The sequence below is a fragment of the Phaethon aethereus genome (assembly GCF_964289735.1).
Source record: "Phaethon aethereus genome assembly, chromosome: 8".
Lineage (NCBI taxonomy): Eukaryota > Metazoa > Chordata > Aves > Phaethontiformes > Phaethontidae > Phaethon > Phaethon aethereus.
The window spans coordinates 16,647,418-16,671,256 of NC_138584.1; the positions used below are offsets into that span (position 1 = coordinate 16,647,418).

Sequence of the window (23,839 nt, forward strand, 5' to 3'; positions counted from 1 at the left end):
ATGCAATGAAGAAGACAGACTATTCATTAAATATAAAAGCAATTTTATAAAAACACATCAGAATTTTATTGCTTGAAGAATACAGCATATGAAAAAGCACAAGAATGTCCAAAAGAAAGGTCACAAGGATCCAAACATATTACACCATACATACCAGATGCAGTAAAATGTTAACCTGAATTCTGCATCAGAAAAGAAAGGTGTGAAAATATACCTAATATTATTTAAAAGGAAACGACTCATTTAAAATAGAAAGTGTGAAGGTATTACAGTACAAATTAGAAAAGCCAACACTGCACATTAACATTGTATCACTAGACTAGATTTTCTACCTTTGGTACTTAAACCTTTACAGAAAACCACTTCCTCGGTCACACCTTGCCTAACATATTTCACATAGTATCCACAAAAGGTTTTTTGTTTTGTTATTTTTTTTTTTAAACTTAAACATTCAAACAAATACTTTTCTGAGTTCTCACTGCATTAATGCATTCATATTTATTCAATATGCAACTCAATGTATCTCAAATTTAAATCGTCACTATGTGACTGAGATCTGAATATATGTCAATTGTACCTTGTTCAGACCTTTATTTAAAAATGGGCACACTATTTTCTGTTTGCATCCTTATGTAAACAGGCTGCTGCAGCCCTCCTCAAGAATTCAAACTACAGCAACTTGCTGAGGACATAAGTTAATAAACAATCCATAGTGTTAGAGAGCTATTGGATCATCTACAGCAGCATGCAAGTGGCTTTTCTAGTCTGCTCAGATTAGTGTACCAGAAGATATGCCGGTATTACTTCAACTAACACATTAAAATTCAGCAATGGACACCACTGTGCTTCATTTCAACACAAAGAACAGCTGCTCATCCATTAATCAACAGAATTTTCAAATCAACTATCAAAAGGACTACTACATCATTTCTGTTCCATGTATTGCTGATCACTCATGGGGAATAGTTTATCAAAAACCTGGACTTACCTACAAACCAATTTGAATGAAGAAAATGTTATCTTTCAACAAGGTATCTTAGTAATCCAGTGGCAATCTAGTCTGGAGAATGTTAGCATTAAGCTGACAATGACTAATCAAGGTTAAATAAATTCCCTCTTATGGCAAGCATGCTCTTAACTTCAGCTTCTGCCTTCATAGTCTTGAATACTTAATCATTCCCAGTTAGCATCAGTGGAACTAAACCAATTCTGTTTCGTCAAGTTCTAGCTTTGTATTTCAACAATATGAATAGATCTGGACTACGAAATACCATCAACAACAGTTAACATTAAACTGGAGTGAAATAACAGAAGAGTTAGTTCTTCAAACCAGGCAGTCTTTGAAGTGAAATATTCAGTTAGGACTGTCAAAGGATGTCATAATAAAACCACAGGTTTATTTTTTTCACCCCTATACAAAAAAATGACTGAATTTATACAACTCCTATTAAACATACCTTTTCCTAGCTTGGTGAAAATGTGTCATTTTCAAATTTTAACAAGTGTGGTATTTGAGCATATATAATATTTATTGCCATATACATCCTCATTTTAAAAAGAACTAAGAATTCAGACTCTACTATGCTGAACTCTGCTTTTTTTTTCCCATTAACAGATTATGTCTACTGTACCAGTCCCCCAAAAAACAATTAAAAATTCTAAGTAAGATTTTATAGTTTAGTTAAAAGGGAAGAAATGCAAATGTGGATTTAGAGCTTTTTTTATAAATCTCACTATATTTTATAAACTTGTTGTTTATTGTAACACTGCTTATTGATCAAATAAATGACGCACTGCTATCTAAAATTTCCATATACACCATTAAAAATCCAAAGTCGATATGATACTGAACCTTAAATCTTCAAGAGTTCAAAAAAAGACAGTTTATACATGTACAGCACACAACAGCAGACACCCCTAGAATACCGATTGCCAGTCCATGATGCATACAAACTTACAGGTAAGCATTCATTTCACTGTTTTCATTGTGCAGGAAAAATATTTCTTAGTAAAGACAAACTCAGCTGGTGAATTTCAGATATCATCTTCATCATCTTCATCCTGAGAGGATCCTGCCTGATTGGATGCACTGGCTGAGGCAGCAGCAAGCTGTGCCTGTTGAGCTGCTTGTTGCATCTGTAGCCATTCCTGCTGCGCCAGTTCTGCTTGCTGTTGTCTAGCCTAAAGACATGAATTTAATTGTTAAGGCCATACATAGCTTGTGAAGAAACTCTAGAACACCTTATCTTAAAAGCAGTTTTATCTGCACCTGCAGATTGCTTTTGTATAATTTTTATTAATCATACACACAAACGCACATCTGTAAGTACCTTAATTATTTATACCAAGATGTTTAACTACATTCTCTCTTCCTCTGAAGAAGCAATGCTTTGGCAGATAGAGTTACAAAAACAAGAGGCAGGAGCCAGTCTATTTAAGTTCCATTGTAAGGATTGTGCTGAACCACTTCCTAATGAAAAAATTAAGTGAGGCACAGCAATGGAAATGTTAGGCTTCAATTTCAAGGGATCTTAACATTTAATCATGGTTCTGAGATGAGAACAGCTCTACTTTGCTGATTACAAATACTAAAACTTGCAACTATGAAATCACCCAATTGTACCACAAAGACACACACTAATACAAAAACATAAAGTTATTATCTTACTTTGCTAAGCAATCTTTGGAAAACAGAGCAATGTAAGATCTTAAATTTGGGTATGCAGATTGAGGATGGCTTTGCTACAGAAAGGTACAGACCTTTACTGAAAGGTACAAGATGTTCTAAGAAAACATTTCAAATAGTTCAGCTGATGATCTCTCATTTTTCTATCCAGGGTTTTCACTTGTTTTTCAGCAACTACTCTTGATTTCAACAGTATACCAGTCAATTATGTTAAAGTTAAAACTTCAATTTCTATTTTGAATGAACATTAGGAAAAAGGTTCTTAAAATTAAATATCTTCAGTCTTCTTTAGTTTTCTACTTTTAAAAGTCATCACTAAGAATGTGATGGTTTCCCTTCTAATCCCATTAGTGAGGTTACAAGGGTTGGAAAACAATTTAAAATATTGTAAAGTTTTAAACAAAGGAAGACAGCACCTGTACACATAGGAGAGGCATAAATATTTATCACACAAGATAACAACAGGGCTCCCTACCAACCCTGCTACAATTAAGTTTACTGTACAACAACGAGGTGATACACATGCATGCACCAGAAATCAGAGGCTCAGCACTTCACACTGGAGGATCGTTTTATAAGTGCCTACCCTCACTGCCATATTTATAATGGTATCACTTAGTCATTTCAAAAACAGAAAAAAAGAAAAATTCCATTCAGTTGTATTGACTAAGAAGCTCTATAAGCATCTGGTAAACTTAACTCATTCATTGCACAGACAAATTTTAGTGAGGAAGCCTCAAAAAACCCCCAAATCTGCTAAGACCCTTGTCTTGCACAGAAACTTACATGCATGAACACCAGGATAAGCCATTCCACTGACTTCAAATATACAATCATCCAAGCTATAAGTGTCAAACATTCATAAGATTAACAGGCAAATACTTTAAAACTGGAGCAAGAAGTCAGCATTAGTTGTATTGACTAAGAAGCATATCACAAATAGTATTTTTAAAACATGAGACTCCCATCTTTGAATCTAAGCAAAGATTTTCCATATTACCAAAGACTATTTAAAAAAAATCATTCGTACAATCTTGTCAAACTTGCATGCATTGTTTTAATTTAGACATTAAGGCACAGTATCACAGGATTAAAAAAAGAATATACCTCAAGGTGTCATTCCTTAGATAAAAGTGTGGCTTACGTAAGGTGGCCATGGCTTCAGCGTTTGTTTTTTGTGGGGTTTTTTTTTTTTTTTTTAATATGTTACTCAGGAGCTAGTACTCCCTTAACACACCTTATTAGCTGCTTTTTTATTTTGTATACTATGCTAAGAAAATAGGAAGTAAAAATCAGGTATCAAACTGACTATTATTTGTAAATCTCACCATTAATCCAGAAGCAGCCATATTGGTCTTTTTAATGTTAGTACCGTCAAAAGTTAGGCACACATGAATTTATCATAACTACTTTACTGAATGTTGACAACAGCTATGTGGTATGATGAAATTTTAAATGCCTTAAAATTCATCATGCAATTAAGATTAAAATAGTTGGCATGTTGTAATATGAAAAACAACAGTTTTTAATTGTTTCAGCAAGATACAAGTATAGCAACGGGGAGTGAAGGTCGCAGTAATCAGACATGATAACACATAACTGAATAAGCATTTTCACCCGTGGAAATTGAAGTAGGCAAAATGAGAAAATAAGACTCATGCCTTGGGTAAGAGGAAAGAGAAATCCAAGGTAATTTTCCCATCACTTAGTTTAGAGAATGGTCGTCTTGTAAAACTAAGAAAATACTAAAGAGAAAGATAGTGTAGAAAGATAAATAAATAAACTTGGCTTTTAGTCATTTAAACTCGAAGATGTTCGCAAACTATCTGGGAAAGCTGCGAGGGGAAAAGGCTAGGATGAAGGAGAATGTGTGTACGTGCATACGCACGCACAGTATTTTGTGGGCAAATACTCTTCCTAGGCCTGAATTGCCTCTTTAAAAATTTATGCATGAATTCACTCAATTAGAGTCTTGCCAAGAGTAAAGGAAGTTGAGAAAGGACAAATTAGAAATTGTTAACAATTAAAAGTTTCTTTCAAAGCTTAAGAACTAACATTTGTGTACTGATGGCCAGAAACAGAAAAGATATTTTCACTTTTTAATGCACGAAAACTGGTGATTTCCTAGAACAGCAGCTATCATTCTTTTATTTCCTCAGCCAAGTAATTCTTAAAAGTATTCTCTATGGTAAAATGGAAATACCTAAATAGCCACAAAACCCATGCTTTTTAAACCTAGAGTATAAAATTTGTTTGTATACAAAGTCCATTATGTCAAATCACACAAGTAACAAGTAGCAACATCTTATTTGTTGACTTTACTTTCCCCAATTCAAACAGGCCATGGTCAATAGCATCTTACAACATGCCACAGCAATCCACAAGGAAGGGGATCCTTCTTGAGGTGTGCATGTTTTCGTGGTACTAGATCTCCAGCATTAATTTTTCCAACCTCATCAGCACAGTATTGCTTCACTTACTTTTGCAAATAATTCCTGTTGCTGCCTTAGAAGCTCTTCTTCCGGAATGCCGAGGTTCTCCAAGCGTGAACTGGCCTTTCTTCTCTTTAGTGCTACTGTTTTGCATTCTTGTAAGACTTCTTTTACTTCACTGATATAGGAGCCAAACCCCAAACTTTCTAGTGCTAGAAAAAGTAAGAAAACACATTGTTCATCTTTTACAAAGCTTTTGATAATAGATATCGATTTGTTTATTTAAAAGATTAAAAAAAAGTTAAAAGTTTGATCACTTTTCTATCATCTGGTGATGGAAATTAAACAGCTATTTTCCCTGTCTCTTATCCTATGCCATTTAAGAGTGCATGTTTTCAGGACAGAAGAATTAAGGTCAGTCAAGTACAACCAAAGCAGTCTGTACTGTACTTGCAGAGGATTCAAGGCTTTCAGACACATTTTGATAGAGATAGCCGTTATTCTTGAAACGACATCTTTCTCCCATCTTCTACATAACAGAATCAAGCAGAATTTATACAGCCAAGTCATCCTTCCTATCTGAATTGTTAACTTTTAATCTCTCAGGGACTCTGTCTTTCCAGTTTTGTTACAAGTCTTCAGTAGAAGGTATATTAGCAACCTATGACAGAACAAAAACAATGCTTGTAAAATGACCACAGATCCTTCATTAAAACCAAAGTAGTTTAATATTACCTTAGACATACGGGTTTTAGTTTTTTTCTTTTGATATCTAAATTCATATTTCAAGTGCCAAGAAGCTAAAAATGCATAGTTCACACACATAAAGTTACATAAAATTATGTAGGAGCTCTTTATTGTTTTATTTCTCAACAGAAACCCTTTTATCTATCTCCACATAAAAATGTATTCAGAAATTAAAATCTTGCACTTTTATCTGCCCAAAGAAATCTGAAATACAGCTACATCCTGCAACAATAGCTTTTTTAAAGAATGCAAAAGTAATAGGAAGAATTATAAAAACCCAGGTAGAACATCTGACAGGAGGCACACTGTTTCCTGATTCAACACTTACTATGATATGCCTCCACGCATACATGCACCTCAAAGTGGAACCTAACAGAATATGCTAGAAATATTACATAAACACCAGTTATACTAGAAACAAGTCTCAGTTTAATAAAACACTTGGTTCACTTCCAGTATTTACACAAATCAGAATTTTCTTTATGGAATGATAGTTGTTTTAACCTTTTTCTTTCTTTATTTCAACCTTGTCACAAGCTATTCAAGGTATAGCACTAAAATAAACGGCACAACAGCAAGCAACAACTTGTTATAAACACTATACTGTTATATGACTGGTATAGTGTTATAAACACTAACTCAGACTATATTCTAACATTAATTTTGTAAGAAACCTTTCCCTACCCCTAGTTATGGCAGTGTGCCATTGTATCATACACCTAACTATTAATCCAAAAGTAAGTTCTCAGCTTCCAACCTGTACTCAAGGAGAAAATGAATACACTGTTTTTAATAGGGAAGTACAGTGCAGCTGTCTACTCGTCCAGGACTACCATTCCTGTAACAGATAACATTTGGCAAATGAATTTACATAATACCTATTTCTTAAGAAAAATAAAAGTTAGAAGACAAGCTCACTTAGAGATTATCAAATTACTTCAGAGACAGCATGTCAGTTCAGCCTCAGCCCACAGACAGACACTGGAAAAACTTTTTTCAATTAGCCCACAGTTTCTACGAGAATTACAAAAAAAACCTTCAGAAACTTGTTTAATCCAATCCCAGCAGATAGGAGGCAAATCTACATCTCATGGTCCAGAACTGGTTGGCTACACAGTCTATAAATATTTAAGAACTCACACAATTTTAAAATGTTAACAGTATACAGGGTAAACTATCCAAAGTCATATTTTTTTTAAATCAAAGTATAAAATCTTAAGAACTCTACAAGGCTAACATCACTAAGACAAACCATCATAGCAAATATATATGTGTTCGTCAAAAGAACATTCACAGTGATCAGGGTTGGCAATCTGCTGCATCAGAATATGAACTGCCCAATCTGAAGTCAACAGCAAGATGTGTTTTTACAGAGATTTTAAATGTCCCTTAAAAGAAAATAAATTAATGGAAAGAACTTACAGTTATGTATGGAACACAGTACACTAATCCAAAAGAAAACATGTGATATAACAGAGACAGTTTTGTACAATTGTTCAACATAATAAAGCTATGAAGAACCATAAATGCACCATAGATCTAGTGCACCAAAATTCTGCTGGCTATGAAACGACTTAAGAGATTTACTACCTTGCTGAAACACATCAAGGCTCTACAGAACACATGGATGGAAGGAATATACCAGCATGGTGCTAAAACGTGGGACAAGTGATTATTACTTCAGCAGAGCTACTGTTCCACCATGTATTAAGTTTGTGTGGCAAGGTTTCGGTAGCAGGGGGAGCTGCAAGGGTGGCTTCTATGAGAGGCTACTAGAAGCTTCCCCTGTGTCCAACAGGGCCAGTGCCAGCTGGCTCCAAGATGGCCCCACTGCTGGCCAAGGCCGAGCCCATCAGTGACAGTGCTGGAGCCTCTACGGTAACATATTTAAGAAGGGGCGGGGTGAAAGAAACTGCAACAGCAACTGCAGGTGGAGAGAGGAGTGAGAATATGTGAGAGCAACAGCTCTGCAGACACCAAGGTCAGTGAAGAAGGAGGGATAGGAGGTGCTCCAGGCACCGGAGCAGAGATTCCGCTGCAGCCTGTGGTGAAGCCCAGGCTGCAGCAGGTTTGCTGTCAAGACTTGTGACCCTGTGGGGGACCCACACTGGAGCAGTCTGTTCCTGAAGGATGGCACCCCACAGAGGGACCCAGGCTGGAGCAGTTTGTGAAGAACTGCAGCCTGTGGGAAGGACTCATGTTCGTGGAGAACTGTCTCCTGTAGTAGGGCCCCCATGCTGGAGCAGGGAAAGTATGAGGAGTTCTCCCTCTGAGGGGGAAGGAGCAGCAGAGACAAGGTGTGATGAACTGACCACAACCCCCATTCCCCATCCCCCTGTGCCACTCAGGGGAAGGAGGTAGAGAAAACCAGGAGTGAAGTTGAGACCAGGAAGAAGGGAGGGGTGGGGAAAAGGTGTTTTTAAGATTTGGTTTTATTTCTCATTATCCTACTCTGATTTGATTGGTAATAAATTAAACTAATTTCCCCAAGTCGAGTCTGTTTTGCCTGTGATGGTAGTTGCTGAATGATGTCCCCGTCCTTTTCTCAACCACAAGCCTTTTGTTGTATTTTCTCTCCCCTGTCCAGCTGAGGAGAGGAGTGATAGAGCAGCTTTGGTGGGCACCTGGCATCCAGCCAGGCTCGACCCACCACACACCAAAACTCACTGTCTTTCTGTTTCTCGAGTCTGAAATCTACAAGTCTACCCAGAGTGCTGAAAATTTGGTATCTTACTGAGGTTAGAATAATCACACCAAATTTAAACAACTGAAGCCCCAAACACAGCGAGGGTGGGGGGAGCAGGACAACAACTCATATTTACAAACACCAAATCACAACTATTCACTATTCTTTCCCCAGTTTCCTCCCACTCTTAAAGACTGCATGAAGGTGCAGATCTCTGATTAATCAGTTAAGCATTTTTAGTTCTGCATTTGTTTTTTATATAATCAGATCATTCATATCCAAGATTTTTAACTTTTTATGCTCCTTTCAAAGAAAAATCACTTACAAAGTAAAATCCCAAACATTAACAGTTGTTTGGATTTTTTTAACATTAAATACTAATGTAAACACTGTCAGTATCCTAACAGTCTGTGAAAAGAAGCTACAGGATTTGCTATCAATACACAGCCTACCTTACTACATAACAGTTTTATGTTGACCAAGTAATCAACTTGATAAAGACGGTGATTTAACATCTCACCATTTTCAGAAAACAATGGAAGTTAGATTTATCATAAAAAGCCTTCTTCATCACAACTCGCATAGCTATCAAACGTGGCTATTTTCTGTTCTAGGGTGGAGGGATATTCATTTGTTTATTAGAGTCTCAGACTCACAACTGGGTTCTTGATGGTGGGATTCAACAATAAACATGGAGACTCCACTTACAACTATTACATAGCCTTGATGCCTTTGGGTACTCTCCAGGGAAGCTGCTTTGTGTTTTATGGCTAACAGGAAGTGCTTGGCATAGTCTGAGTACATCTACCACGTCAGATCTCTCATGGGATGCAAGAAGCCTCTGCATTCCTTTCCCTATGCTGTTGACAGCACTGTGCAGTCAAGTACTTGTGCTACCACATGATGAAACACGGCAGGGATTTAATCTATCTGAAGCATTACCCAGTGGTAGGGGGAAAGAGTTCTAGCTTAGCACTTGGCCACACGATTGTATTTACTAGTGCAAAGGAAGGGGTGTCTTAAGCACCACTGCTGCCAAACACATAGGTACAGTGACGAAGTGCAGTTTCACATTACCGCCAACACAGTCCAATGGCAGGGTGTCACCAGCTGCAGTGTCTCTTTCCCCTTCCTCCTCCCCAGGGAAAGATCCTTCCTGCTCCTTGGTTCCGATTCAGTAAATTCTTATTTACAGGAACAGTCAGATCAGCAAACTCACCTAACAGAAAACTGAGCTCCCCCTCGATTCTCAAAAAGCAGCAGGGATCAGCAATTGCTAGACCCATCTCTAGGGAGGGTACAAAAAGAATCCTCTTGGCAGCAGTCTGTGTTTAGACTGGACCAGGTGTGACATGATGGCCATTAACCTCATTTTACTTCTAAATGAACTGGATTAAGCATTCAAAAAGAACAAGATGATCTGGATGGCCACAAAAACCATATTTCAATTACTTAATTTATTAGCATCATTGTCATGGAGCTACGTTAAGACACAGTCAACATAGCCAGTATCTAGAACATATGAAGATGGATGAAAATGCAGAAATGCTATACCTATACACACATAATCACTGTTTCCAAAATTAGCGATCTAACTCCTCATACCTCAGAGGCAATATCTGCCAACCGACCAACATCTGGAATAAGCTAATAGCACATACACCTCCCTAAAGATAAGAACAACAGAAAATCCAAGAACAATTCCTTCCATCTCCAGAGCATTATAAAAATGGATACATTTCCAAAGTTTTCCTTAGCAATATCTGACTAAAAAGTACACATCTAAGTTGAAAATAATTTTTCCTAACTCTAAAATCTGGTTTGATCTAGACATAGAAAAAGACATAGAACCCAGCAAAATACTTGGTTTGGAACCACCTGCTGATGATACGCACATGCACATATGTGCATATACAACACGCACAAACACACGTATTTTGGTTTCAATTTGTTTTCCAAAAAAAACAGACTAACACTAGGGCAGCAATAGGTGAAATCTTTTCTAAGGACCATCACTACTGGGCAAAAAAATACTTTCATACATGAATTCTCCATTGTCCTCAACATTAAAGATCATGTCTATTCCTGTGTTGAGAACTGAACTCAAACATTTTGGTGGTCACTTGAAGAAATTATCCATGTATTTAGAAGCATCATACCCAACGTATGCTTCCACATTCAAGCACAAGTTCTATTCTTTACATCCTGAGCTTCTGTGATGGAGCTGCTTTGCTAAACTTCCAGATTTGCATGTATTTAATATTAAAGCTCATACATGCTACATATTTTCTTTTGCTGTTCATAATCCAGTGGACTATGTGAAACTCTTCTGGAGAGCAAGTTCATATAATCCAAAAGGAATCAGATTTTTTTGTTTGTTTCAAACAAAGAATCACTACCAAAAAAACATAACATTTTTTAAACTAACTACCATAATAGTCCTGAAAATAGCTCTTCTGCAAATGCTACTGTTAGTATCTCTACCAGGCAGCAGAATAAAGTACTCTTTCACTATTACTTCTATAAATTTGTCTGCAGTAAATGCTGGTGTCAATAAGCTTTGCTTAAGCAGCAAGGTGAATGATTCCTGAAAAAAGATGCCTGTTGCAGACTTAAGGATGAGGCAAGGAAACTCCCTGTTTAAGGCAGAATTTAAAGAAAAGCAAATGAGAGGCAGAAAGAGAACTCTCCTTTTATTCAAGGAAAGGAAAGTGGAAGTCAACAGCAGAAAAAGATGCAAGGGCATAGGTCATGTTTAGATGCTTTCTACAATAGATACAAATACTTAATTTTAAACAACCAGACTCCAAGGATAGTCCTAGAGGAATATTTTCCTCTGTACAGGATCCAGACACGATGACTCTGGATTAAAGCCTGGGCCCCACATACCCAATCATACATCTTTTGTCAGTCTCCAGTTAGACATTTAGTAAGCTCAGGATCCTAAAGCATGCTGTAAAAGAAATCTGCATAGCCATTCGAAAAAGCAGGCCTCGTCTCACAGGTACGAAAAAGATGAATGGATTTGGTGACTTCACTCAAAACATCAGAGACGTCTCTGAACCGCAGAACGAGAGCTGGTCCTGAGCACACTCAACAGACGCTCTAACCACACAAAGACAACCCTCCCTCGCAATGCGACGGACAAGCCCGACCACACGTACTTCTTCTCTAGACCCTTAAAAGATCCCTACCTTTTGTCTTCTACATAGCTACAAGAAACCACAGAGGAAGAAGTCGCAACGGGGCAGTAGCGGCTCAAAGCCTGAACGACCCGTGCGTACCGGGAAGAGGCACACCGCCGCCGGAAGCTTACCTTGTATGACATGCTCGGGGGAGATGGTTTTCTTCTCCGATTTGTTGCAGATCTCGTTGGCCTCGGAGGAGATGAGGTGGATGAATTCAGTGCAGCAGTTTACCACCAGCTCCCGGGCATCATTTGCCACGCGGACGTTGGGGAGCGTTTCTTTGATCATCTTGTTGATGGCAGCCCTCGGGATGGTGAGGTCGTCGTCGTTGCCCGACGACGAGGCCATCCTGGTTGCCCTCGCTCCCCGAGGGGTGCTCAGCTCCCGCGCTCACGGGCTCCTCCTCAGCTCCCGCGCGGGGCTCCAGCGCGCGGGGAGCCGGCGAGGGGCGGGCGGTGCCGCGAGAGGCGACGCTGCGGGGGGGGGCGGCGCCGCCGCTGGATGAGCGGGCCGGGCCGGGGGCCGCTGCCGGGGCGCGGAGCCGCGAAGCGCTGCTTGGGCTCAGGGCTCCCTCGGCCGCGGCGCCTGCCACTGCCGCCTCCGCCACATCCTTCGGACGCTGGCGCCGCCGCCTTATGAACAGCCTGAAGGAAGGCGAGCCGCCAAATTACCCGCGCACAGCACGGCTCAGCTCCCTCTTCCCCCGGCAGCAGCGTTTGGGCCGGCGGTGAGGGCGGCCGCGAGGCGGAAACGGTCTGACTACGGCCTCGACCTGCGATGGACGTCACTTCCGCCGGAAGCCGGCACACGCTTCCGCTGCCTGGACCCGCCTGCTCGGAGGAGCGCCGGAAGCGCTGGCGGCGCGCGGCCGGGGTGGCGGCGCCACGTGCGGGCCGTGGCGGCGAGGGATCCGCCGCCGACCGGCTGTGGGTTCAGCGCGGGCGCCTCGACCTAGGTGGGCCCGACGTCTCCTCCGAGAGTTGCTCTCTGTCCCCGCCTCGGTTCCCCCAGGCCTGCCCATCCTTCCCTCAGTTTCTGTAGTAGCCGGGGCCTTTACGTGCTCGGTAGGCTCCTTCCCAACGCAGCGCAAGTGGCCAGTGCTTCACTCGTCATCCGCATTTTATCCACGAGTTGCAGTCATTGCTGGGTTTACTCAGGATCCAGCTATGAAGCTGTGTCTTCTGCCTTCATCAGCTCCATAAGCACTAGCGTAAGCGTTGTATGAAACAGTTTAGCAAACCACACCTGTATTTGTGGAAGGCCCACTGAAACCTCCAGGCCTCATAGCTTCTTGCTTCCTTGTGCAGCAAAGGAAAAACATGGGGGAGCGGCCTGGCCCAAGCTGCAGGCCAGAGACAACCACACATAAGCCATACGGTGGAAAGAGGACACTCCAGCTGCCGCCCTTGCCACAGGTCCCATCTCTGCCTGAGCCATAACTTTCACTGATACCTAACCCTCAACGGATGGTGATGGGGTCTCTCTGGCTGCACCGAGGGGTGTGGAGGGGCGAGTGGCCATGATCCCTTCACCCCCGGCAGCACTCTGCTGTCAATTCCTGCCTTCCCATTTGCAGCCTAGCTGCTATTCCTGCCTCTGCCCCATCCACACACTGATGTTGGGGTACAGGCACCAGCCTGATACTTTGGAGAAGGAGGCCTGAGTTACAAGTGGAATGTAAAGGAGGCCTCCAGCTGTATGCAGGGCTGCTGTGGGCACTGTCCTCCAAACACTCCCCTGCCTGGGGTCCTATAGAGGTCCCTGCACACCTCCACACCTTGGGTCTCACCAGAGGGTCATGACTGCAAAGCAAGGCCAGTATTACTTGAAGTGCATGGTAGCCGCAGGAGCTGCTGCTTGGCTCCTCTGAGCTAGCCTCTGGGGGGGGGCAGGGCAGGGCCACTGCAAGTCCCAGCATGGAGTTAGATTTAGCCTTAGTGAGAAAGTACCACAGGAAAGAGAAAGCGAGTTCCTGTATCCCCAGTAAGCTCCAGCTGGGCACTCCAAGTGAAGCCATGACTGCTGCTGGAATGTGCTGAGAAACTGCAGCCTGGAGGCCTGAGGCACTGGGTCTTCATCCCAGCCCAGGCAGTGCTGAGGCAAGGCTGGAGGTCAGAGAACAAGAATGACATGGAGGAACAGCACTTAAACCTAGGCCCCCAGCTTAGCCTCAGCTGATCTCTAGGACTAGGGTGAGAGAAAGAGAGCGGGGGAAAGACCTTCTCCTCATGCCAGAATTTTGATTTAATAAGTACTTATTAGGATGGCTTTGAAAAGGAGAGCCTATGACTCAGCTTCAGCCACTCAAGGTACTGAAGGCATTTAATAGATTTAAATTGCTTCTTACTGATAATATTTTAAATTTTTTTCCTACTGATAATATTACCCAGACAGTAGGAATGTATTTTCTTTTGAGATCTTTTAAAAAACATTTTATTGTCCACTGTAATATGCCAGTAACCATTGCATATAAAGGAAGCACTCAGAATATTATAACATATATATGAATAATAAACATTCTAGTTGTGACATTTTAAGATTGATGAGACTTTCTCTTATGTTACTAGTAAACAGAACGGATTTCTGAAAATAAGAATACTCTTGTGATTGAGGGATTACTATAATAATTTTAATAAGTAAAAAGATAAAATAATTTTAGAATATTAAGAATCTAAATAATTTACATACTAGAATATAATACATACTGAGATGTGTACTGCAAGTGAAGGGGATCAGGTTAACATTGAATACACAAGTATCAGTCAATGTTCATGTTCCTACGAAAACAGATCTCTCTAAAAAGCAAACACTAAATAGAATAAACCTATTGTTAGAGGATTTTAATTTCAAGGTTCTGCAAACTGTAAGCTTCTAGATAAACACACTGAGCTGAATATCTTAGCTAAGCTGAAATAAGCACCTTGAATGCCTTTTCACAATTACAGAGCAAAGATTTTTGAATAACAACATACTGCATTATCAATAGCTACAACAAGTAATTCCACTTTGCTCTATATAATCTGATACTTATTGTGAGGGTTTTCCCAGGTCAAAGCTCTTTCTACTTCTCCACCTTAGCAATTTGATAAAGTTAAGACTTGCACTGAAGATTTTGTCATGATGAAAAACCATTTTGTAGAATATATCAATGGGTAGATCTCCATTTGGATCTGCATATTTCAGAGTAGTCATCGGAGTATACAAAGTGTTGGTCTGATGGCGAAAAGGTGGATTTTCTGCAAGAATTATCTTTACTGTATGCTGTTAAGAATGAGAAATAGAATTGTTAAAAAACCTTTACCAAAATAATAAAGTAAAAATCTAGTTTTCAGTTAAGCAGAAGAAAAGTGGAAGAATAAAGTGCTAGAATTATGTAAAACCCTGTATGTAGTTTTATTAGAATTTCATTAGAAATTTTTCTTATAATATTTTTAAGGCCGTAAGAAGTACTCCTTATTTATTCTTAGACCTATTTCTGTACCACGGTGATAGCACCCTACACCTAAGTCTCCTGAATAGTCCTCCAAAATTATGCCTATATGCCCACAATAGGTAGATCCTTTCTTTTACAGTTCACTGGGAAAGGATTGGAACAGTGCACTTTGCAGCAAGACCTGTGAACCTTCAGTTGACTCTGAAGCAGTGTCGGCATCTTAGCAGCTTAGCAGTAAGTACCTGAAATCATTGTCCCCTTCCACAGCTTGCCTAAACTTGTCTTCCCGCAGGAAGCCCCAAGCAGCAGAAACTACATCCATGTATTTTCTATTGTGCCTTGGTGGTCTGGGGTAGCTGAGTGAACTCCACATTAGCAGAGGGATTACTAGTGAGGTGGAGAGGAAAGTGACTTTAAACAATGGTGAGAACCCTGTGTAGATGTATGGTAACAGTGCAGAATGTTCCAGCTTCATCAGATGATGTGTAAGTGCATCTAATACCTCAGTAGTATTAATTACTATTCATGGTTGTCTTCAATACTTCAAAATAAACATTCTTTTAATATTTTAAGGGGTTTTGTTTAAAACTCTTGAGATTCTCTTGAGTCTTAAAAAATAATTTTAAATTGTGTAAATTACATTTAATTAAATCTAATGCTTCTACCAAAAAACCCCCACCAACCAATCAGTGCATTTGTAAATTACAAAAAAAAAAATTAAAGAAAAAAGAAGAAGAATTGTTGATGAGTTACCTCTGCAACATCTTCAGCACTTTGTCCCAGACTCTGGAAAATTTGTTTGTAATTTTTAAGGTAAACATTAGTAAACATTTCAGCTGTTTCCTCATCAGCAGCTGAAAGATCCATTTTCATTCCATCTTCAAACACTTTTCTTTCAAACTCTGTAACCACTGGGCCTGGTTCAATCAGACTTAACCTGTTCAGAAAGCAAAGATGTACTGGCTATCAGCTATCCTCTGTGGGAAATACATCTCTCTCTCTCCTTCTCAAAAAAGAATATTGAGGAGTCCGCCATGAGCACATGTTAGCATACGATATTAAACAGAACATACTGTAAAAGCAATCTGTACCACATTATTGCTATCATCCTTCTACCCATCCACATGTAGTAGTAGAAATCTGCAAAGCTTAAGTTTCAGGGAAGTGCTGTAACTTAATTCATGGCAGAAGTGAGTGCTGCTGTTACCTGCTGTCTCACAGCTGTGGAATCTAAGGATGATTTATCCACAAGAACTTAATAAATATTAAGAAAAATAATTAAAGGATGATAACACAATTAATTTCTTTCTGGATAAAATCCTACAGAGATTGATTTGTTATAGCTTTCCTGTGATATTAGAAGTAGATGAGAGGGGGAATTGCCCAAATATGGATTTTCTTTGTCAAGCTGTCAGTGTTACATAATTTAAGATCCTTCCACAATATTGTAATAAAATATGATACAGAGAATTTTGCTGTGGGTGGACAGATTTTGGCTGCTGCCAAATCTGGAAAATTTTGGTTTGCTCAGTAGTATATTTGAGCAAATCACTGAAATACAGTTACTGGTCAGTTCTTTACTAGTTCTTTTCTCAGGCAGTAATTACTCCCAGACACAATGTTTATCAAAAAACTCTTTGGGACAGGACCTCTTCCTAGACTTGAGTTCTGGTCAGGCTCTTCTTTAGAACTAAATCAAGCTATTGACCTTGGTAGCAGAATTCCAGCTCCTGCTGGAATTAAAGCCTTTTCTCTTGCATCACTGTTCACACTGGACCTTGGACTCTTCCCATTCTGCTTTCTTTTTTCCCCGTGCTGTTTCTTATACTCTTGAAATCTTATTATGAATTCTGGTATATCCTGTGTATCATTTACAATATATTTATTTTAAACGCCTCCAAACTTTTCAGAGTGGTATGCAAAAATCACAGTTTGGATGCTGCCTCATCTCCGAAATCCCATGACAGCAGCTGTCTTTTCCCATAGCACAAGGGCTAAATGCTTAGGCACACAGAGATGCAACGGATATTTAACAATTGTTGGCCTTCATACAAAAAATAGTAGCAGAATTACACAAATGTGAATATACATGTAACAAATCAAGCCCCGAAGTCCCACATATGATGAACAGGACCATTCTCTTAAATACTCTCTTAAACGTTAAGAGATAGTAGCCCACATTCTTCTCACTTTCCTCCCACCTCCTGTCATTATAGATGTCTCACCCTGTGTTCCATTCTGATGGATTTCCACTCGCTCGCTCTCTCTATGATGAACTCTTGAACTTTTTTATCTGTGAATTGCCTAAGGAGTCTGTTATCTTTTCTAAAGAAAAATATCACAGGTTGATATTATAATTTTATTCCTATGATATTGTATGCAAGAATCTTGTTTTAGAAATGTTACATAAACTGTATTTTATCCAAAGCTAAACAGCCTTTAAAAGAACATGTTGATTTTAGCATCTACACCTTTTTATTTGCTTATGTAGTTGTGAAGAATGTGGACTTTTGTGATGTACAATTTCTGTGGATTCCTCAATCTGTTTCTCTTAGATAGCAGCAAGCTTTAAAAATTTGTTTGCTAGCTCTGAATATATTTTAAACTATCTAAAACACAGTTTACACCAGCAGATCAAGACTTACTGCAGTTTGAACTTGAGTGCTTGTATAGCTAAACTTTCGCAGAATCCTTCCACAGCAAACTTCGATGCAGCATAAACATCATTAAATAAGATACCTGATGATACAAACAAAACATCCTGAGAATGTGATTTTATTCAACATACTAATAGTTTAGCTTTAAAAACTCTTGTATTTTCACAAAATTGCTACAGTCTTGCTGGGAAAACATTAGAAAAATCCTTGCGTATACTGAATCTAAATACTGATTTTTTGCATATGTTCTCAAAATTGCTCATTCTAGGAAAGGATGCTTGACTAACACTTTTCCTCCTCCTAGCTGATGCTTTGATATCTTTGGATGATATTGAATATGTTATAGTCTAAGATATGAAAGTGTCTGCACATACAATAGCATCTGCATTATTTATCAGCAAGACATTAATACCCTATAGATGAACACAGAAGCCGAGTGCAATGCAGGAGATACGATTATGCAAGAGATCCAGCTTGCATCTGAGTGTTTAAAAAAAGCACTACATGAATCCATTTAGTAATGAATGGCAAGTATTGAATTAAATAACTCTTGCATTTTGACTTAGGACCCTCGCTCACCAGAATAATCCAGGGAAGATCAATGCCACTGTTGTAATAATTGAAACAAATACAGCTAGACCGTATGGAACATAACAGTAGGAGCATCATTATCTGTCGCTAAAATTAGACTCTCTGGAGTTCTATGAAAGGAGAAACTTTTCAAAAAGGGGTACAGTTGTCCAGGACATGATTGGATTTTATTCCATTATTATTGTGCAGAGTGTAGTAAGCATGTTTGCCCATCCCCATTATTTTTTCCAGTAGGAAAGAGAGAAGTAATGCTACAAAGCCCTGTTTTCCAGATAATAAAAATAATAAAATCTAAAAAAAAAAAATTTTTGAGTTAAAAGTCTAAAAAAATAAATTCACTCTCCAGGTGTTGTTGTTAAAATGTCTTGTGAGTAGTTGCGTAGTAACATACTACCTAGATGCATAAGAAACATCAGGTCTAAGTGCTGTGCTTTTTATAGTTGGAACTTCAGCATTACAAAGCACAATAATTATATATCCTAGCTCCTACTTCTTTTTTTTTCCCCCGATAAAAAGAGTTAAGCTTTAGATTTTAAATACTGAACTCTTAGTTCAAACAAACAAAAACAAAACAAGTTTGCCTTGTATTCCCATAACACTGCTTATTATAACTATATGGCCGCTCTTTCTCCTCTTCATGTCAGGCAAAATCTCCTTCAGGAGTCGAACCAGTCCAAAGAAGTTGGTATCCATCACAGTTTTCATTTCATCTATGGTCTGACATTCAATAGGTCCAATGAGCCCCATTCCAGCATTGCTAACTGCACAAAATGGAAGACAACAGTGAGCAATAACCTCCATAAACATTAATTTGTAATCCTTACTGGAAAGCATTTGAAAGTAAAATGAGGATTAAGGATTAAATGATCCTTAAATAATCCCTAAAGAAAGGATTAAAAGATGTTATTCTGTCACTAAAGCTTTGCAAAGACACTTGAAATTTCCATAGTTTTTTAATTATACTTTTAATCCAGTTTAAATTATCTGATACTTTGCATTTTAACTAATTTATTTCTGATTAGTCCCTTTTCTTTAAACTATAAAAGGATTACAGGAAAATGAGCCAAGAATGATGTATCTTTGTTTACAATTCAGTATTAAGAATGAGAGGCTATACTTAATACCCATAGGAATGAACAGCAGTCTTCCATTTATTCTAAAATGTGATAGACCAGGCCATATTTTGGCCTGCTTTTTGTTTTATTTTTTAACATTCACATCTTCAAAAAAAACCCCACCAGAAACAAAACACACACTTCCATGGATTTTTATGTGTCTCCTGGATATTTGTAAGTGGGGAATGATTGATAGAACTGGCATTCTGCACTACAACTAGTATGTCAAATTAGAGTATAATACAGTTTGCAGAAGCAGCATGTTAAGCAGTGCTTTAATTAATCAAAATAAAGGCAGGTCCATAATTTTCTATGGGAAAAGATTTAATACTTGATGGTATAAGCAATTTGCATCTTACTAATATATTAATGTTTATTTTTAGAAAAATAGTATGAAAACACTTCTTGTTGAATGATTTGTAAAGTACAATTAAAATTCTCAATACAAAATGAAAGTACCCTTACTTTCTTTGCATTTCTTCTTCTACTTGCTAATTCCCAAATGCTGTTGCTTTCTTAGTACAGAGAGCTGTTGCCTTCATCTAAATAGGGCTATGCTTCATCGACAGGGCAGAAAGTGTTGTACATGAAGATGCCAATGTAGGCAAAAGTTCTCTTCTCACATTTATTAAAAACTGTATCATCTTATCCAAGAAACTTCTCTGTGATCAAGTTTCTCCTTTGTAAACAGGGAAAACAAGCTTTCCTACTTCATAGAAGCATAGTGAGATTTAATACACCCATGTCTGCCTGAAGCCTTAAGAATCTTGAACAGAATACACTATATAATTACTTTGATAATTTAAAAAAAAAATACACTAAATAGAAAACTGGTATCTGTTCATAGCATACATGTACTTGCCTAGGATATCAATCCTTCTGTCAGGGATACTATTCACACAAGTTTTAATAGACTGTTCATCACAGACATCCAGTTGTTTAATTTCAAGGGTTTTGCCCAGCCTGGGACCTGCAGCTTCTGCAAGTGGCTCTTTCTTGGCCAGATTCCGCATTGTGGCATACACTGCAACACACCAGAATCAACAGTTACCAGAAATAAAACTTTTTCTGTGTCAGGCTTAGTGAGAAATATTAAAGAATATTGCTTTTACATCCATATCTTAAATATTTGTAATAGAACCCAGATAAAAACTTAAAGTAGAAAGACTCTATTTTCAACATATATTGCCACTGATTTCCAAGAGTCTGGTTCTGAAATCAAGAAATTCAAAAGGAGAATTCAACTGCTATGCACTTGAAGAACATACAGCATATGAAGATAGTATTTTCACCAAAACTTTAAATAATGTGTATCAAGTTATGCCGCTGGGTCATTTTTAGATACCTAAAACCTAATTTTGGATTCCAGATATCTCTTTTTTTTTTTTTAATCACTGTCAACATGTTCAGCAGAACGACCATAATTTTATTAAAAACTGGAAGACAAATGCTTCCTTAGGTTGCAAAAACGTCTAATTTTGCAAGCTACTTCTAAAAATAGAAATTAGTTTTATCATTATTGTGGCCCTATTACCCAGGAAATGATGAATCTGCACAGTCAGTTAGTAAAATACTATGAGAGTACGCGTAAGAAACTGAATTACCACAGATTGCTGTATTGGCCTTGCCATCCATTTTCAATCATAGCAAATATCCCATTTTGTAGCAGAAAGACAAATCCCAGGCCCTTTGTTCACCCTCTTATGCCTATACAGGGTTGGAACGATGAAACATGCTTTAAGGAAAAAATTGTGAATTTAAGAACTGTTTTTCTAAATTCATTTCTTTGGTTCTCAAATGGGCATGTACATTTCATTCAACAAAGACTGTAATAGCCAGAAGCAAAGCCAACTACACCTGTGAATGCATATCCAAGGTAGCATACTGCAGACATTTTCAGCTATTTGTTTTTATACTACTGTTTTTTGGTGAATATTCAGTTCAAGTAGCTGTTCAGCTTCAATACAGGTACAGAAATATCATCTGCTCACAGAAAGCAGTATATTTTCCACTGTATTGTATTACATGACAGTAAGAGGAGGGAAACTAACAAGTCACCAAACTGAATACAATCACCTGTTAAATCACAGAGGAAAAAAAGTAGTACTGCCTTGAAGAGTTACCTTTAAATCTTTTCTGTTCATCTTTTGCCATTTTGACAGCTAAGGCCAGTCCAATTCCTGAGGAGCAACCTGTAATGAGGACATTTCTTCTTGCCATTCTTTCCGCTGTGTGGATCAAGCAAGAGTTCTTGTTCAGAGGAGCAACAACCTAAATGTAGCTACAGTATAACGTCATCGGCCTTTAATGCTATCTCCAGCTTTCCTGAGTCAACAAATCTAAAAATGCATACCTGGACCCTGCATGATTAAGGGATAATCTCCAACTAGACAAAACAGAAGCAGATGCCCCTGCATGAGCTTATCATCTGCATTATCAACATGGACTATATTTAATACAAAATTTGATTAAAGTGAGACATTTGTAAACTACATGGATTTTTTTAATAGTGAAATGACCAGTTTGCATACTACTGTCAGGAAAAGCCTTGCCACAATTACAGTCAGTCTGCAGTGTCAAGTCCTCCACTCGCATTTATGTAAAGTAAACTGCACCCGAAATGGGATCCCTCTACTAAGGGTGTTTCAGATTTCCTACACTTACAGCAACCTCCATATTCTTTTGCAACAGAATGACAAATGGATTTCTTCCCTTGTGCCTTACTATTATAAGAGTCCTAATAGGCTTTACAGGAAAAGTAAATTGAAAAATGGGATGTGGATTTGGAAAGAGACAAGTTTTTTGGACAGATTCCTCACATTTCTTTTTGGCACTGTTCCCAACCAAGAATAAAGTAAGCAAGTACACCAACAGTAGAGAACAGCCAGGAAGATGTTGAACAGACCAGCTTCACTACATCCTTGCTAACACTGAAATCCTTTTGAACACTTTCTATTCTCCAGTTCACAAGTGGGGGGGGGGGGGGGGGGGGGCGGAAATCAGCACTAGCATGATGTCTGACTCCGTTTTTGTTTTGGAGAAAAAATTCCACCAACTTTCTATATAAACCCTGAATTAAACAGAGGGACATTTGGACTAGCAATTTGGTGCAGTTCACATTTAACATACAGTAACTGTAGGTATACTACGTTCAGAAAGAAAATCAGTCTTTTGTGACATAACCCATCCTGAGTCACAGGAAAAGAATCACCTTAATAAGCAATTAGCCTTCTGAACAGCATTCAGCTAATTGCAATGCCATTGTACACAGAAAAATGTTTTCCAAGATTCAGTAACCCCATGTTAATGCAATGCAGTTCAGAAGAATGAACATAGTGTTCCAGGATTTGCATAGCTGTAAATTGGTTAGTAACTCAAGAAAAGTAGGACTCTACAGAAACATTTAACTGAAATTAAGATGTTAGGGAAAAAAAAAGTCCTTCCTTTCCAAAACAAATAAATTTCACCTGAACAGGAAAACAAGTAGAATCATAAACTTCTCGGGCAAGCAACAAAATAGCAAGACAGTATCTAAAGTTAATGAGAAAATTTAATTATGATTCTACTTATTTATCAAGTTTGACCCATGGTTTTACCAGAGAAGTTAGTATCCAGATACACAATTTTAGTGCAAATGCTATTTAGCTGATTCAGATATTAGGCAAATTGCTTTTGCTGCTCATGCACATTTTTATTTAGTGCATGTAGGAGAAGCAAGAGAGGCTTTATGCAACATTACGTTCGTGGAATTCCACTAGTGTTGTGATACAACTGTAATTTCAGGTTGGTTATATTTTCCACTTGAAATCCTGGTTTGAAGGGCTTACACGTTTCTTTGCTTTAAAAAAAAAAATCCATCTGAAATTTGATGCACAGATTTCTAGCATGAAGTCAAACTGATCTGCCTAAAGAGAGGAAAAAAATTAAAGCAGTTTAATATTTTTCTGTTATTACACTGGTCAACCTAATTCTAATGTTCTTCATTTACTGTTATGTAGAGAAAAAAATAGCTTTATTTAAAACACATATGTTTATTTCTATAAGTAAACAGTTTTTTTTTTTTGCTACAACATAATTTTCAGAATAGCAAAATAAATAATCTGAAACTGCAGAAGTACTTTAGGTGAGTGTATCTTGACCTTGTCACAGTAGCAAAACGTGTGCCTGGTTTTGTATAACCACTTAAAGTAGAATGGTTGCATTTGTGGAACATGTTTCCAAAAATAGTGAAAAACCTACCTAAGGAGTCTAGCACACTTCCACCTGCAGAGTTGCTGAAATACAGATAGGTTTGTTGGCAGAGA

The 23,839-nt window shown here is 38.4% G+C and overlaps 2 protein-coding genes across 2 annotated transcripts; both read right to left on the reverse strand.

Moving 5' to 3' along the window:
- Positions 1 to 2,034: 2,034 nt before the first annotated feature.
- On the reverse strand, positions 2,035 to 12,087 carry DR1 (down-regulator of transcription 1; the record flags this gene model as incomplete). The annotated part of the gene is made up of 3 exons (XM_082003030.1): positions 2,035 to 2,181; positions 5,167 to 5,330; positions 11,868 to 12,087. 3 exons carry the CDS (start codon positions 12,085 to 12,087, stop codon positions 2,035 to 2,037), a joined length of 531 nt encoding a protein of 176 aa, XP_081859156.1.
- Positions 12,088 to 14,766: 2,679 nt separating this feature from the next.
- Positions 14,767 to 21,755, reverse strand: LOC309407490 (retinol dehydrogenase 8-like; the record flags this gene model as incomplete). The annotated part of the gene is made up of 6 exons (XM_082003029.1): positions 14,767 to 15,000; positions 15,926 to 16,109; positions 17,818 to 17,911; positions 19,002 to 19,177; positions 20,394 to 20,559; positions 21,659 to 21,755. 6 exons carry the CDS (start codon positions 21,753 to 21,755, stop codon positions 14,767 to 14,769), a joined length of 951 nt encoding a protein of 316 aa, XP_081859155.1.
- Between the last annotated feature and the right edge of the window lie 2,084 nt (positions 21,756 to 23,839).